Source organism: Miniopterus natalensis, chromosome 7 (assembly GCF_054644295.1).
Source record: "Miniopterus natalensis isolate mMinNat1 chromosome 7, mMinNat1.hap1, whole genome shotgun sequence".
Classification (NCBI taxonomy): domain Eukaryota; kingdom Metazoa; phylum Chordata; class Mammalia; order Chiroptera; family Miniopteridae; genus Miniopterus; species Miniopterus natalensis.
In genome coordinates, this window is record NC_142087.1 from 71,386,482 (window position 1) to 71,401,316 (window position 14,835).

General features: G+C 38.0%; 1 protein-coding gene across 1 annotated transcript in view; it reads left to right on the forward strand.

The window, feature by feature from the left end:
- The window catches only part of PHLPP1 (PH domain and leucine rich repeat protein phosphatase 1), a 176,072-nt gene that overhangs the window by 77,223 nt on the left and 84,014 nt on the right, over positions 1-14,835 (forward strand). Inside the window, exons 2-3 of the mRNA XM_087819143.1 lie at positions 8,711-8,907; positions 14,678-14,803. Coding sequence (XP_087675269.1) covers positions 8,711-8,907; positions 14,678-14,803 — 323 coding nt within the window. The remainder of the gene's footprint in view (positions 1-8,710; positions 8,908-14,677; positions 14,804-14,835) is intronic.

Genomic DNA, 14,835 nt, shown 5'->3' on the forward strand with positions numbered 1-14,835 from the left:
TATAATATCAAATAATGAATATTGAACAATTCTCAAAAAAAAAAAAAAGTTGAATATGTCAGAAGTTTAACAAACCTGTGGATCTGAAGAAGTCCACCGTCCGTTATAACAGAAATGACAGCAGAAAGTTAGTGAAACTGTTTCAGTGGTTTTTCTAGCCAAGGAGAAGTTTGCTCATCTAATGAGAAAGAAAATTCAAGAGAACGTTGAAAAGGCTCTTACAGTGTGGTCTGAAGTTATGCACAAGAGAAATGAGACTGTCGTTTCTGAGATGTAGCAGATGGAGAAGTGACCAGACCAGTGAAGGGTGATTTGACATTTTTCAAATGTTTTCTTTGCCAAGTACGAAGTTAAGAAGGGGAGGCCACACCAGCTAACTACATATTGCTCCTGGAAGTGAGCTGAAGGAGCTCGTAAAGCCGGGGAGGTTTATGGTGTCCATGGGTGCACAATGATAAAGAAGCCCACATTCGAAAAAAATACCTTCTCTAAATACACACCAAGAAGAGATGTGAGCATCAGAGAGTCAGACAACTAAGAATTTATTTTGATGATGGAGTCGGGGGGGAACTTTAAAGATGCCTGAGAAATGAATCTAGTTCCTTATGAGGACTGGGGATGAGGGAAGGAAGGAGAAATAAAAAGGTTAGCAACCTGCTTGCTCTTAAGTTCATTCCCAGTTGCCTCTCTCATTTTCTCTCCAACTTGATTCACTTGCTTCTTTGGTCAAGGTTAATCAACCAAATGCTGATATCCCATCTGGTCAAAAAGACATTGTTAATCTAATACTGTAACTCAGTGGGTCTCAAATTGTGGTCCTTGGACCTGCAGCATCAGCAAAATCTCAAGCCCCCACTCAAAATGACTGAATCAGAAACCCTGGGTGGTGGAGCCTACAGTCTGTCTTTAGCAAGCCTTCCAGGTGATTTTGGTGCATGCTAAAGTTGAAGGCCCTCTGCTGTAATTTGTCTTCATTCAGCATTTCCTTTAAGCATTTTGATTTATTATGGTTTACTGTATATTAACACATACTGTCCAGTCATGATAATTGTCTTCATTACTGTGATTTTTCAGATTTGTTAAGTTCATGGCTAATTTTACTATAGTTTATATTACGTTAGCAGTAGTTTTATTGCTAAAATTAATAATGCATTGATTTGGTTGATTTTTTTTTTTTTTCCCTTTTAAATTATTTGGACCCTGTAAGAGCCTGAAGCGGTAGCTCACATTTTCCAGGTACTGTTTTAATGAATATTGTAAGGGAAATTATAAGCTCTGGTGGTATGTATTCAAGAATTTAGAGATTAGAGAAAGGTGACATTTCTCGGAGATTAGAGTCTACGGTAAATTGTGAGATATAAATAAACCTAATCAAATTGAGTAGCTGTCAGAAGCAAGATTTACTGGACAGTTGACTATATATTTTTTGATCTGATGCATAAATTAACCCTCCCCAAATCTACTTAGCAGCTGGCTGTCATTTCCATTAGCTAAAAGGGACTAGTCTGAAATCTGTTTCAAAGCTCCTGCCAGCACGCCTTGCTGAGCTTGTTCAGCCTTTCAGCTCTGAGACAAGATTCCCAGGTGCCAGTTCAGTGCTCAGGTCTGTAGGCCTTGTTACGGGGTCATTGAAATCCTTCTGCCAGCTCTTCAAATGACCCTCGGCAAGTAATTTAATTCAGTCTGTCACTGGAGGTAGCCAAGAAGGATTTAAGGATATATGTGCAATCAGAAACATGCTTTAGAGTGTTAGCAGCCTAAGCTCTAAAGGTAGAGGAGGTGAGGTGAGAGTTGAGTATTTTCACTCATTTCTGACAATTTTTAGCTCCAGGGACGTGGTAAATTCTTTCATCGACATTTATTTAGTGATCAGACTTTCTTAGTTGCCATATCATCATGAATATTTTCATTCTCTAAATTTTTGGAAATTGCAAATGCTTAATGCGCTGCTCTCACTCTTGTTTTGATATTTCTGATGATAATAGACCTTCACTAGTTTATACAAAGCCCTGTAAATACTTTCATAGATTATTTTAGGGAAAAGTAGGTTATTAACATTTTATCATGTTCAGGTAACTAGAACTAAGTGAAATCCACCTAGTAAAGTTGTACTAGTTATTGCACCAAAACTTAGTGGCTTAAAACATCACACATTTATTATCTTACAGTTTCTGTAAGTCAGGAATTCAGGAATGGCTTAGCTGGGTAGTTCCAGCTGGAGACTGTGATGAAGTCCTAGGGGCCAAGTTCTCTGGGTTGGGCCAGCGCCGGAGGATCTGCATCATGTACGGCTTGCGCACTTGGCTGCTGAAAAGAGGACTCAGTTCCTTGCAAGCTGTTCGCAGAAAGATTTGGTTTCTCTCCTTGTTGGCCTTTTCATAGGGTTTCCAGAATGTCATGGTCACATGGCAGCTGGCTTCCCCAGAGGGGGAGTGATCCTAGAGAGAGCAAAGGAGGAAGCTTTGTGACCTTTCCCACCTGGTTTCAGAAGTCCAAGGCAGCCTTCCAGGCTGACACATTGTGCTTGTTAGAAGCAACTCAGCGCAGTCCACGTGCAAGGGGAGTGGCATTAGGCTCCACCTTTTGAGGGGAAGAAATTAAAGGAATTTGTAGACCTATTTTTAAACTACTGCAGTGATAGACACTAGGGTATATTTAGCAAAGACATGTAATTGGCACCAACCAAATTTGTACATATTTCTATGTTTTTTCAGCAGTCTTCTAGGTAAAACAGGTGTTTCTGCTACTATATATATGTTCCTGAAATTCTGAAAAGGTTTTATGAGAAAATGGAGTTGGGGAAGGACAGGACTAAGGAAAATACTAATGGGTACTTCAGGAGATAACTTGGACAGCCTAGGCAGGCAGCATAGTGTGGCTGAAAGTTGAGTTGCCTTAGGAAATACTAAAAATGCTCAATAAAAGAGGAGTGGAAATACTGGCTTAAGGGCATTGAAACAATGCATATACTGTCCTACAGGGCCTCTCTGAATTTCTGACTATATTAATATATCGATATTCAGCGCTTTGAAGGAAAAAATAAGTGAAGAGTAGGTATTAGAAACTGAGTTAAATTAAAAATAACGGCACCTTGTTCCAGCCAAGATGGAGTCCCGGGCTGCATATACTGCTAAAAATCAGGTGAAACAGCTTTTAGATGTTGGGCATCAGGCAGCACCAACTAACAGATGAGAGAGCGTTCCAGGCCTCAGTGGCAGACAGAAGGAGCCCAGACAGAGCCTGGATCCATGGAGGCTGAGCAACTTGAGTTCACAGAGCAGAGTGCTGGGGAAGAAAGCTGCTCAGAGAGACAGGGCCCTGGAGTGGGCAAGGGGTCCTCAGTGAGCCTTCAGCTGAGCCATGATCAGTGCGTGTGTGTGAGGAAACTACCTAAGGCTGGGGGGAAGAAAAGCACAGAAAAGGAGCAGAGGGGACAAACCTTGAAGCTCACGCAGGGCCAGGAATAGTTCATGTTCCCACCAGCAGCAATAGGAGATCTTATTATTTACAGGGTATCAGAGGACTCAGCTTGCTAATATGACTATTAGCTCTAGGCTTAAGGCCACTCTTGTCTTATATGGCCAGTCTTAGAAAGCAAACCTCGTTAGAACTGAACTATTTCCAACTAACTTAGCTGTGTCGCAGAAAACTCCATAATATTTATAGAAATATAAAAATAGCCAGCACTCAACAAGATAAAAGTCACAATGACTGGCATTCAACAAGTTACCAGGTGTGCAAAGAAGCAAGAAAATAGGACCTAAATGAGGAAAAAACTCAGTGAAACGAAACTGACACAGAAATGATACCAATGATAGAATTGGTTCACAAGGACCTTTAAGCAACCATTATAATATGTTTCATTGTGTGTGTGTGTGTATAAGTGTATGTGCGTCACACACATATACCCCAGTTGAACTTCTAGAGATGAAAAGTACACTGGATGGAATTAACAGCAGATTCTACACTGCAAAATAAAAGATTTGTGATCCTGAAACCATAGTATACCAGAAATTGTGGAATGCAGCTAAAGCAGTGCTTAGAAGGAAGTTTATGGCACTTAAATGCCTGTATTAGCAAAAAAGAAAAGCCTCAAGTCAGTGACCCTAGTTTACACCTCAGGAAACTAGAAAAAATTAGCCTAAATTAATCCCAAAATTAATAAAAGAAGCAATAAGGGTAAGAACAGAAATAAATGAAACCATAAATAGAAAAACAATAGAAACCAAAAAAAAAAAAAAAAACCCTAATAGAAACCAATGGAACTTTATTAAGTCCTTTGAGAAGCTTAATAAATTTGGTAATCCTCTAACCAGACTCACCAAGGAAAGGGGGAAGAGTCAGGTTACCAATATCGGGAATGATAGAGGTGACATCATGATAGATAGAGTCTATGGATATTAAAAGGACAAGAAGGGAATATTGTAAACAACTTTACGCCAACTATATGACATCTTAAATGAAATAGACAGACTTTCTCTCACACACACACACACACACACACACACACACACACACACACCCAGGAAATAACAAGACTCCGGGTCCAGTGGCTTTACTGATGTGTCTAACAAATGTTTGAGGAAGAAATAATATTCATTTTATCCAAACTCTTTCAGAAAAGTGAAGAGGAAAGAATATTTCAACCCAGACACCAAAGCCAGAAAAAGACATGAAAAAAGAAAAGTATAACCTGAAATCTCTCATGAACATAGATGTAATAATTAGTGAAGTTCTAGAAGATCGAATTCAACATACGTAAAAATGATAATGTCATGACGAATGCAGTTTATCCTGGGAATGCAAGACTAGTTCATCACTTAAGAAGCAATTGAATTGATCCCAATCGCTTCAATAGATGGCAGAAGCAGCATTTGAATAATTTCAACATGCCCTCCTGATTAAGAAAGAAAATTTATCAAGTTAGGAATAGGAGAGGACTTCCTCAGTTTAATCAAAGGCACCTATGAAAAACACACAGATCATAGTGTTTTTAGTGGTGAAAAACTGAATGCTACCCCATTAAGATTAGGAAAAAGGAAAGGATGTCTGCTTCCACTACTTTTGTTCAGTATGGTATGGAAGGTTCTAGCTAGTGCAGTAGAGCAAGAAAAACAAATAAAAGGCACATAGATTGCAACCGAAGAAGTAAAACGGCCACTCTTCGCAGAGGAGGACTCATGTCACCTGATTTCAAGGCTACTTATAAAGATTCAGTAATCAAGTTAGTGTTTTCTTGCTATGTATAAAAAATTAATTTAAAATTTATTATAGACCTAAATGTAAGAAATAAAACTACAAAATTTCTAGAAGAAAGCACAGGAGAAACTCTTAGTAACCTTGAGTTTGTCACAGAATCCTTAAATACAACACAAGAAGTATTAATTATAAAAGATAAATAATTGGACTTCATTAAAATTGAAATTTTGCTTTCCCTAAGTACTGTCAAGATAATGGAACAGCAAGCCAGACTGAGGGGAAACATTCACAAGTCATATATCTGACAAAGGACTTGTATTCAGAATATATGAGGGACTCAATCCAGTTAAAACCGGACAAAAGATTTGGATTAGTCACCTCAGCAAAGAAGGTATGTAGATCGCAGATAAGCTTTTGAGAAGAGATGATCAGCATCATTAGTGATTAGGGGAAGGCAAATTAAATCTATAATGAGATACCACCACCTATGTTCTGGAAGTGTTGACAAAGAGGTAGAACAACTGGAACTCCGGCCCCTGTGATGGGGCTGTAAAATGGCACAACCCAGCCATTCCTGTCCTTCATGTTTACCCAAGAAAAATAAAAGCATATGCTCACCCAAGAACTCCTACACCAGTGCTCTCAGTCAAACTAGGCAACCACAAAAAAAGGGAAACAGCTTAAATGTCCATCAGCAGCTGAATAGTTAGACAACGTGGTATATTCATATAGTGGAATACTATTCAGAAAAAAGAGAGAACTCCTGGCATACTGAACAGTGTGGACACAAAGTGGCAGAAAGCAGATCAGGGGTTGCCTGCACATGGGAGGCACTCAGGGGGAGTGAAGGGGCAGGGAGAGGTCACAGTAGGCACGAGGAAACCGTTGGCAGTGATCAGCGAGCTCATTTCCAGCAGTGGTTTTATGGGTGTGTGTATGTCCTTTCTTATCAAATTTTACCATGTGCCAACTGAATAAGAAAGACAGTGTATGTTTTAAGTCACCTTCTGTTGTGGTCAGGTCTCTATCTCAGTTTGAAATATTTGCCTTTGTTGTCTTCTGTCTTCCTGGATCACGTGAGAAATGCCTTAAACCTGTATGGAATTAGAGTAATGTTTCTGAAATAAAAGTTTCAACAACTGATCCAGCTTCACGCTGGCAGGCATTGGTCACTTGGTGTTGATATTTGTTAGAGCGTAGGACAGTTGGAGTTCCTCTGAACTGAGGGGCTTGAGAGTGGGCAGGGAGCTCAGGTGACTCCTATGGCTTAGAATAAGGGGGTCCCCCAGGTGTGTGTCGCTTGTCCCTCTCCACATTCCCCGGTGCCCAGTTGGAGCTCACCGAGCCCTCAGGGAGTGTGTCTCACCTGGGACATGAGGGAGGCAGCAGACAACACGGATATTGAAATTCCGTCAGAACAAAACAAGAGCGATTTGATTCAGACTGGGATGTTTAGGGCTTTCCAAGGACAGGCTGATCTTACCGTTAGGCTCCAGGACTATTCAGGCCCCTTGGGAATTTTTGTTGGTGTCTCCCTACTTTTCTGTCATATATCCCCTTCCAGCCTTAGTCCACTCCATCTGGGGATTTGCTCTGGGGCTTTCTCTGGGATTTTGTGGAGACAGAGAATTGAAGGGCTGTTCCTTATACATTCCTGTTGTCTTTTGCTTCAGTTTCAAGTTACTCACAATGTGGCAGGTTAATAAAAGTGACAGTTTAACAAATAAGTATTCTTTCTGATGTGGCTGAATAAAACACCTCTTTCCCCCCCATATACATTAGTGTGTGTGTGTACACATACTTAGATCAGATTCCTTGTTAGAGAATGTTAGTTGTGGAAATTGGATTTTGGAAATCCAATTGCCCATTGTCCATCATTTTTAGTCTGGCACTTATCTATCATTTTTTCCTGGGAGTCTCTTGTCTCCCCTTCATCCCTACAGGAATAGCATCTGTCATGTAGAAAGGAGTTCTTCCACTAGCTGCCTGGGCATCTTCCGCTCGGGTGTAAGTGGGACAAGTGAGTGACTGTGGTCTGATCCGTCACTGGCAGCTTTGGCACGTCACATCTGTTTTGAAGTCTCCTGGGCTTCCTGCCGCTTTGTGGGAGCGTTAGCATTTGGTGGACAAACAGCTCAGTGGGGCTCCCAGGTCCACTAGAGCGCTAGCTGTGTGGTGGTTGCTGGGCGCCAGGTTCAAGTGGGTGGACCACTGTTTCACTTCACTCTGGCCCAGCCCCAGCAAAATTATGTTTTGTGCAGTGTTCGTTGTATAAGACATTCCAATATACTGGGAGAAAGAGGAAGCGAAATGCAAACCTGCTGGTTTTGTTAGTTGCTGACATTTCTGCCCAGAGGTATGTATTGGGAGGGTTCACCCTTTGGATCTTTTCGAGATCTATTTTTGGTGCTGCTGCTCTTCTTGTTTCTTTCTCCAGTAGCTATTAGACATGTACCAAAAATGCTTGGTATTTGTGTTAATTTTAATATTCATAAGAACGTAATTTCTCTTGAATCTGTTTTTTCTGCCAGCCCTTGGCAACGAGGCAAACCTCAAATAAATATCACATTTCTGGCTTGGGTCCTGTTCGTGGACACGTGTCCCCCGTTTATTTCTGAGCGTGGGCTTCAGTACACTTTTACATTATATATTCATTGTCTGCAATTGGGAAATATGTTTCTCCTTGTTGATAAAATTCCATCCCATGTTAAGCACAGTAGTTCTCCCATTCAGTTGGTGGGACTTGTCTAATGTTACTTTGCCACATTCATTTTCAGCTGGGAAACGGAGACCCTTCTTTCTCAGCTCTCTCTCTGTTTCTGTGTTCCCTTCATGAGTCTCAAGCACCACAGCACACCATCCTTCAAAGATTGGTGTGAGGTTTATCTTTGAGGACATAGCTTATGGTTATAGAGATGTGTTTTCTTATTAGAAACGTTGTTTTTAAATTATCTCCTAAATAGTACATCAGGGTGGGGCAAAAGTAGATATTCTTTTAATACAAGAGTAAACTCTGTGTTTTGTGTACTCACAATTATAAACCTACATTTGCCCCACCCTGTATACATTGAGTATCTGTAGAAGGAAAAAATATATCAGCAGTTAATTACATTAAAACTGATTAGTTTCATTAAGTGCTAGATCTTGAATGTTATTTTCCTATCTTCAATCTGTAGTATTTTAACTCCAGCCATTCATAAAAATATGAAGTCATCTCTTTTTTTAAATGTAAAATTAAATTCTGAAGGATGTAGAAGAAATAAAACTTAGGTTACAACAGAGGAGTTAAAATGGTCATTTCCTAGACTTTTAAGGAAAAAGCTGTTTTTCACCTAAGATTGAAATGTATATGTGGAGGTGTGGTAGTTCTTACTATAATTGCATTACTTCAGGTTTCAGATTCTCTCAATTACAAGTTATATTATTTTCCTATTCTCTGTTGTCCATGTAATTTATAGTAGATGAAGGATTATTTCTTTAAGACTAAAATATTTGCTTGCATTTGTTCCAGGAAAACCTCACAGCACTGGTAGTTCTGAACGGATTCAGCTCTCAGGAATGTATAATGTCCGGAAAGGCAAAATGCAGTTGCCAGTGAACCGATGGACCAGACGCCAAGTCATCCTGTGCGGGACCTGCCTAATAGTATCATCTGTGAAGGACAGTTTGACTGGAAAGATGCATGTTCTGCCACTGATTGGTGGAAAAGTAAGTTTAAAACAAATGAAATACTAGCAGGTTTCCCAGTGTCATAAAGGCGCTTACTTTGATCCAATAATGGGTGGATGGTTTTCAGCTCATCTAAGGTCTTCCTCAGTCCCTGCTGTTCTGCACCAGTGGGCATTGTTGGCTGGTGATGTTGTGGAAAATACCAATGCCATTGGTTCAGGTGAGGCTGTGGTGATCCTCGCTTCAGTAGTGATGCATCTTACCTACAGGGCTGAAAATAGAGCAACTGGAATTTCAGTGTTATAGTTTAGGCTGTAGATGACGTTATTACTTATGAGTAGACATCTTTTGATACTTTGGGCGTATATTTTGTAGTATAACACAGTGACCCTTACGTCCATGACCTTAGGATCATTCAAGCGTTATTGGAGGTTAGACTCTAGCTTGAATCTTTGATCCCACTTTGCCATACCTCTCTGTGTTTAGTGACCGGTGCAGTTAGCATTTTTAGTTTGTCACTATAGTTAGTCATAATTTTTGAACCTGAAATGTTATTCATTTTGGAGAAAACTCATAATACAGCTGATAGATATTTCTGACACTTACTGGCTGCTTTTCTTTGAGTATGTTAACTAGTTTATTCCTATCATTTGTAAAATAAAAAGAACTAGATTGCTTGGGAAAATGTTACATACTTTTTTTTGCCAGATTTATTTATAAACTCCAAGTGTTGGTAGGGGCATCACTACCAAATTCTATGTATTTCCTGATTTTTAAATGACATGACAATCTATTTATAAATGGGGAATCCAATGTGGGTGAAGAAACGGATTTTTGGAAATCAGGGGCATATTAAAGAAATGTTTTCCTCACCATTTCCCCCTGCTGAATAAGCATGGGAAAGAAAGCAAGATGTGGAGAATATAAAGAGAAGAAAGATAAGAAACTAACTTTTGTTAATATGAACACTTTTCCGTTGGCAGATTTGATCTGCTGGTTCTAGGGATTAGAAATGAAGCAGGTAAGACAAGATGTGTTCAGTAGTAAATGGCTTCTTGTTCCCCTGCTATGAAGCAAGTTCATTTTTCATTCATAGGTTTACACTAGTTTTTCCCTTAAGAGTAAATAGCTCATGTCAGGCTTTATTATCCTCCTCTGCTATTCTACAGTCTAGTCCTAAGAAGACTAATACTTGATCAGTTTTTAAAATAAATTTTGGCCAGGCTGCAAGGAATATTTAGATCTATTTCAGTCATTTATTTCGAAACCATTGCTTCTTAACTTTTGTCTGAACATTGAAGAATTAGTGTTATTTTATGACTGAAGATTTTGCCCTTTGGATGGATTACTGAAAATTGGGTCAATGGTAGTACTCCCATAGGTCATCATTAAAAATGCATATTTAATGTTTGATGCCCTGTTAGGTCAACAATCTTTTTCTTCTGTATGATGTTAAGGATTTGCATAGGCAAATTTAATATAACTATTTATTAAATACTCTCTATGGGGAAGCTGCTTTGTTTGGTGTCCCAGAAATACCAAGATGGGTAAGCCTCCATCCTTGCCTTTGAATAGTTTGTAACTTACTCTCCAGAGGTGAAGGATGGGCATAACAATATCTGCTCTAAGAGAGGTGCAGAAAAGTAGGACAGAAGATGAGTGGAAGGAATACTGCATTCTGTGGGACGAATCGGAACTTTTGTGGTGAAGGTAACAGCAAGTATGGTAGAACTTGAAAGGTGAAAAATCTATTGGTATATGAAGGAAATGGTCATGATTATTGTGCTCAGAGAAGCAGAGGCAGGAAAGCAGTGGAATGTTCAGATAAGGTCAGAAGATTCAATTATAATTAGCATTTTCATTCACAGCTAGAGACTTGTCCTGTTTCCCAGGCCTGTTATTGGATGTACTTCTACCATTGAAAGAATTGAAAGTTAATAGCTTTCTTTTCTCCCAGACAAACCTTGTAAATCCTGTTTTGCACTATGCCTCTAAAAATAATTGAGTATATTGAAAAATAAAGTCTTTTAAAACCCATTGACTGAGTTAGGAAAAATCTCTCTTTACAATCCGAGTTTTCATTAATGTGTGTCTGTTCTTGTTTTCATTCTTTTATGTTCTTAAAGGAAAAACTGAGAGTAAATGGAAGGGGTTTTTACATTAAGTTTTAAAATTTGTAAAAAAAGGTCTTGTAATGAGGTGTTAAATAGATTGGTCATAACCTAGACATAATTGCTGTGATAATCAAATTTGGAGTACCACTTGAGCCATGATCATTTGTTTACATTTTGAAATGTAGAATTCCAAATATGAAGTTAAATAAAGCTCTCTTAAAATTAGTTTAAAAATACTTGTGCAGAAGAGAAATTTTTATTCATTGTACAATTATTATGTTATATTTAAATTTTTCTTTGGAATTTAACATAGATTATTTTAGCTACCTTATTTTAATTAAAACTTTATTTAATATTCAAATTATGCATAATAAATTGAATAACTGATAACCTGTTACTCAATTAAGAAAAATAGCAGGATCAATACCAGTGTTTCTGCTTGTGTTCTCTTTACATCTGCCCCATTGCCTCCCCTACCAGTATCCACTGTCCCAGAATATATATCTATCATTTTCTTAATTTTATTAAGTTTTATCATGTAACTGTGTTGTGCTTGCTTTTGATCTGAATAAAAATGGCACCGTATTGGGTGTGCTCTTACGAGTGAATTTTTTCACTCAGTATTATGTTTTATAATGAGAGTCTATGTTGCTTGCTCTATGTGTTTTTTATTTCTGTATAATGTTCCACTCTGTAAATGTTCTAAATTCACATAATTTCTTAAGTAATTTTCCTGTTGATGGATATTTGGGTTGCTTCTAGTTTTTTGTTATTATAAATAATGCTGCTGAAATAGTCTTATGCTAATATGCTTCCTAGTATGCAAAGGAGTTTTTCTAGGGCAGTAGTTCTCAACTAGATTACTGTGCCCAAAGGGGACATTTGGTAATATGTGCGTGTGTTTTGTCAGATGATTGAACAGTCAACATATCAGTTGATGTAAGCTAAGCTGTGCTGTGGTAACAAAATCCCCCACATCTCAGTGACTTATCATAATAGTTGTTTCTCACACCATATATCCATTGTGGATTGGTGGGGATTTCTTTTTTTCACATAATTGTATAGGGATCCAGCCTGATGGAGGCCCTGCTCTATTATTTTTTAAAAATATGTTTCTATTGATTTTTAGACAGAGAGGAAGGGAGAGGGAGAGAGCGAGAAACACCAACCAGCTGCCTCCTGCATGCCCCTACTGGGGATGGAGCCTGCAACCCATGCACATGCCCTGACCGGGAATCAAATCGGTGACCTCTTAGTGCATGGGATGTTGCTCAACCAACTGAGCCGCATGACCAGGACTCTGCTCTCTTATAATTACAGCATTTGGAACATGCAGCCTTCCTTTGTTGCTTAGGGAAAGAGGTAACTGGAAGATCATTAATCAGCTCATGTATATTTGGCTGCAGAAGTGATACATGCCATTTCTGCTCACAGCTCATTTGCCAGAACCAGTCACAGGACTCCACCTTAATTGCAAGGGGTCTAGGAAATGGAGAAGTAGAAGAGTGTATGGTTAATACCAATATATTTTCTGCAAGGGGGCATTATCGGCACTTATAAGACAGGGACTCAGAGTAAAACGTTATGCAAAGTATTAGTCCTTCACAATGTACAATGAAGAATTGTTCAACCCAAAATTCCTATAGGAACTTTGTAACCTGTAGGAATTTTGACCTCCTTGAGAAATATTGCTCTTGGCGCATACTTAGGAGTGCAGTTATTGGGCTATAGGGCATATGCACATTCACTTTTACAAAGTTATATCAGATTATTTTCCATAGTTATTGTACCATTTTACACTCATATCAGTGTTCAAGTCTTCTGGTTTCTTTACCTCTTCACCCGACTCGATTGAGGTGTAATTGACATACAATAAACTGTACATTTTGATGACCATTTTATAACTGTATACTCCCATGATTGCAGTTTGATAGCTATATACAACCATTAAACCATCACCACAATCAAGAGAGTGATTGTATCACCCCTAAAAGTTTTCTTGTGCTCCTTTGCACCTCTTTTTCCTCCCCCTCTTTTCCTCTCACTTTTCCCCATCCCCAAGATACTGCTGGCCTGATTTCTATCAATATAGATTAGTTTAAATGGCATTTAAAAGAAACATTTTCTCTGTAGTGTATAGAAATAGTTTATTTTTGAGTACTGATCTTATTATATCTGGCCACCTTGCTAGATTTTATTTTTTCTAATATAATGTTTATAGAGTCTTGAGTTTACTATGTAGCTAATCATGACTTATTCAAATAATGATAATTTTATTTCTTCCTTAATACATTTCTTTGTGTTATTGTAATCGCCAGGACTCTAGTATGCTATTGAAAAGAAATGGTAGATACTTGTCTAATCAATGATTTTAAAGAGATTGATATCTTGTTAACATTGAAGTTTGCCTTAGATGTTTGATAAATACCCTTTGTCAGATTAAGGGAGTTATTTGTTCTTAGTTTACTAAGAGCTTTTATTATGAATGATGAATGGGTGGTGAATGTTACCCCTTTTTTTTTTGTAACTGTGGGCATGACCATAGGGTTTTCTTCTTTAATCTGTTAATGTGATTAATAATTTTATAGTTCCAATAATAATGTTAAATCATCTTTCCTTTCCTGAGCTAATTGCAACTTGTTCGTGATTCTTTTTTCTATATTACTGAATTCTGATGCAACATTTTTTTTCAAGATAAGTGTTCATGACTGAGATTGGCCTGTAATTTTCCTTTCTTTTACTGTTCTGATCTGTTTTTAGTTATATATAGTGGCCTTAGAATAGGTTAGAGTGTTTTTCTTCATTTTTTGTTTGGTGGATGAGTTTGCACAAATTTGAAATGATCTGTTCCTTGTAACTTCGGTAGAACTCAACTATAAATCCATGTGGACCTGATATTTTAAGAGTTTAAAAAAATATTAAGTTTACACAGTGACAGATGATTCTTAGAATTAGTAGGGTGATCACATTGTAGGGTAGAAAAATGTTGAATCACTATATTGTACACCAGAAACTAATATAACCAATATAAGGTTGTGTATCAACTATACTTAAATAAAAAATAAATATAATTTATAAAAGCATTCATTCAGTTTCTTAAATGGTTATAGGACTATATAGGCCTCCTGGTGTTTTTTTTTTCTTGACTTATGGTAGTAAAACATGTTTTTCTAAAAATTTGTCAGAGAATTGCTCATAAATTTGTTTGGAAATTTGATCTGACTTTATCACTGCATTATTAGGACTTGAACATTCTCAACAGTAGAGTTTTATTTTAGGTTAATCTCAATTTCACATCAAATTTTAAAAAACCGATATAACATGCTTGAGTAGCTCTTTTTTAAAACGGTTGTAATTCAGAATAATACAAAAGTTTCTTAAGTAAAAATCCACCCAAAGCAAAAATTCTTAAGTAGAAATCCCCCAAGAGGAAGTAAGAACCGTAGCATCCTATGAGGATATGGAAAGGTAAGTAAAGGAGCCTGTTCCAATATTAAACAGGAAGAAAAATTTCACTATTATGGGGAAATCTCATGAAGGTAAAGCTCCCCTTTTCTGGTGTCCTCATGACTCAGATTGGTTTATCAGACATGTGTTCACAAATCTGTGCAGGCTCACCCGTCTAAGGTATAGTTAATGAAACATGTAGATGATTCTGCTTTCTGACCTGTTTTTGTGTCTGTTTGTTTTTACAGGTAGAAGAAGTGAAAAAGCACCAGCACTGTTTAGCATTTAGCTCCTCTGGACCCCAGAGCCAGACTTACTACATTTGTTTTGATACTTTCACAGAGTATTTAAGGTGGCTTCGACAAGTCTCTAAGGTAAGCACTTACCCAGGAACTCTGTTCTGCTT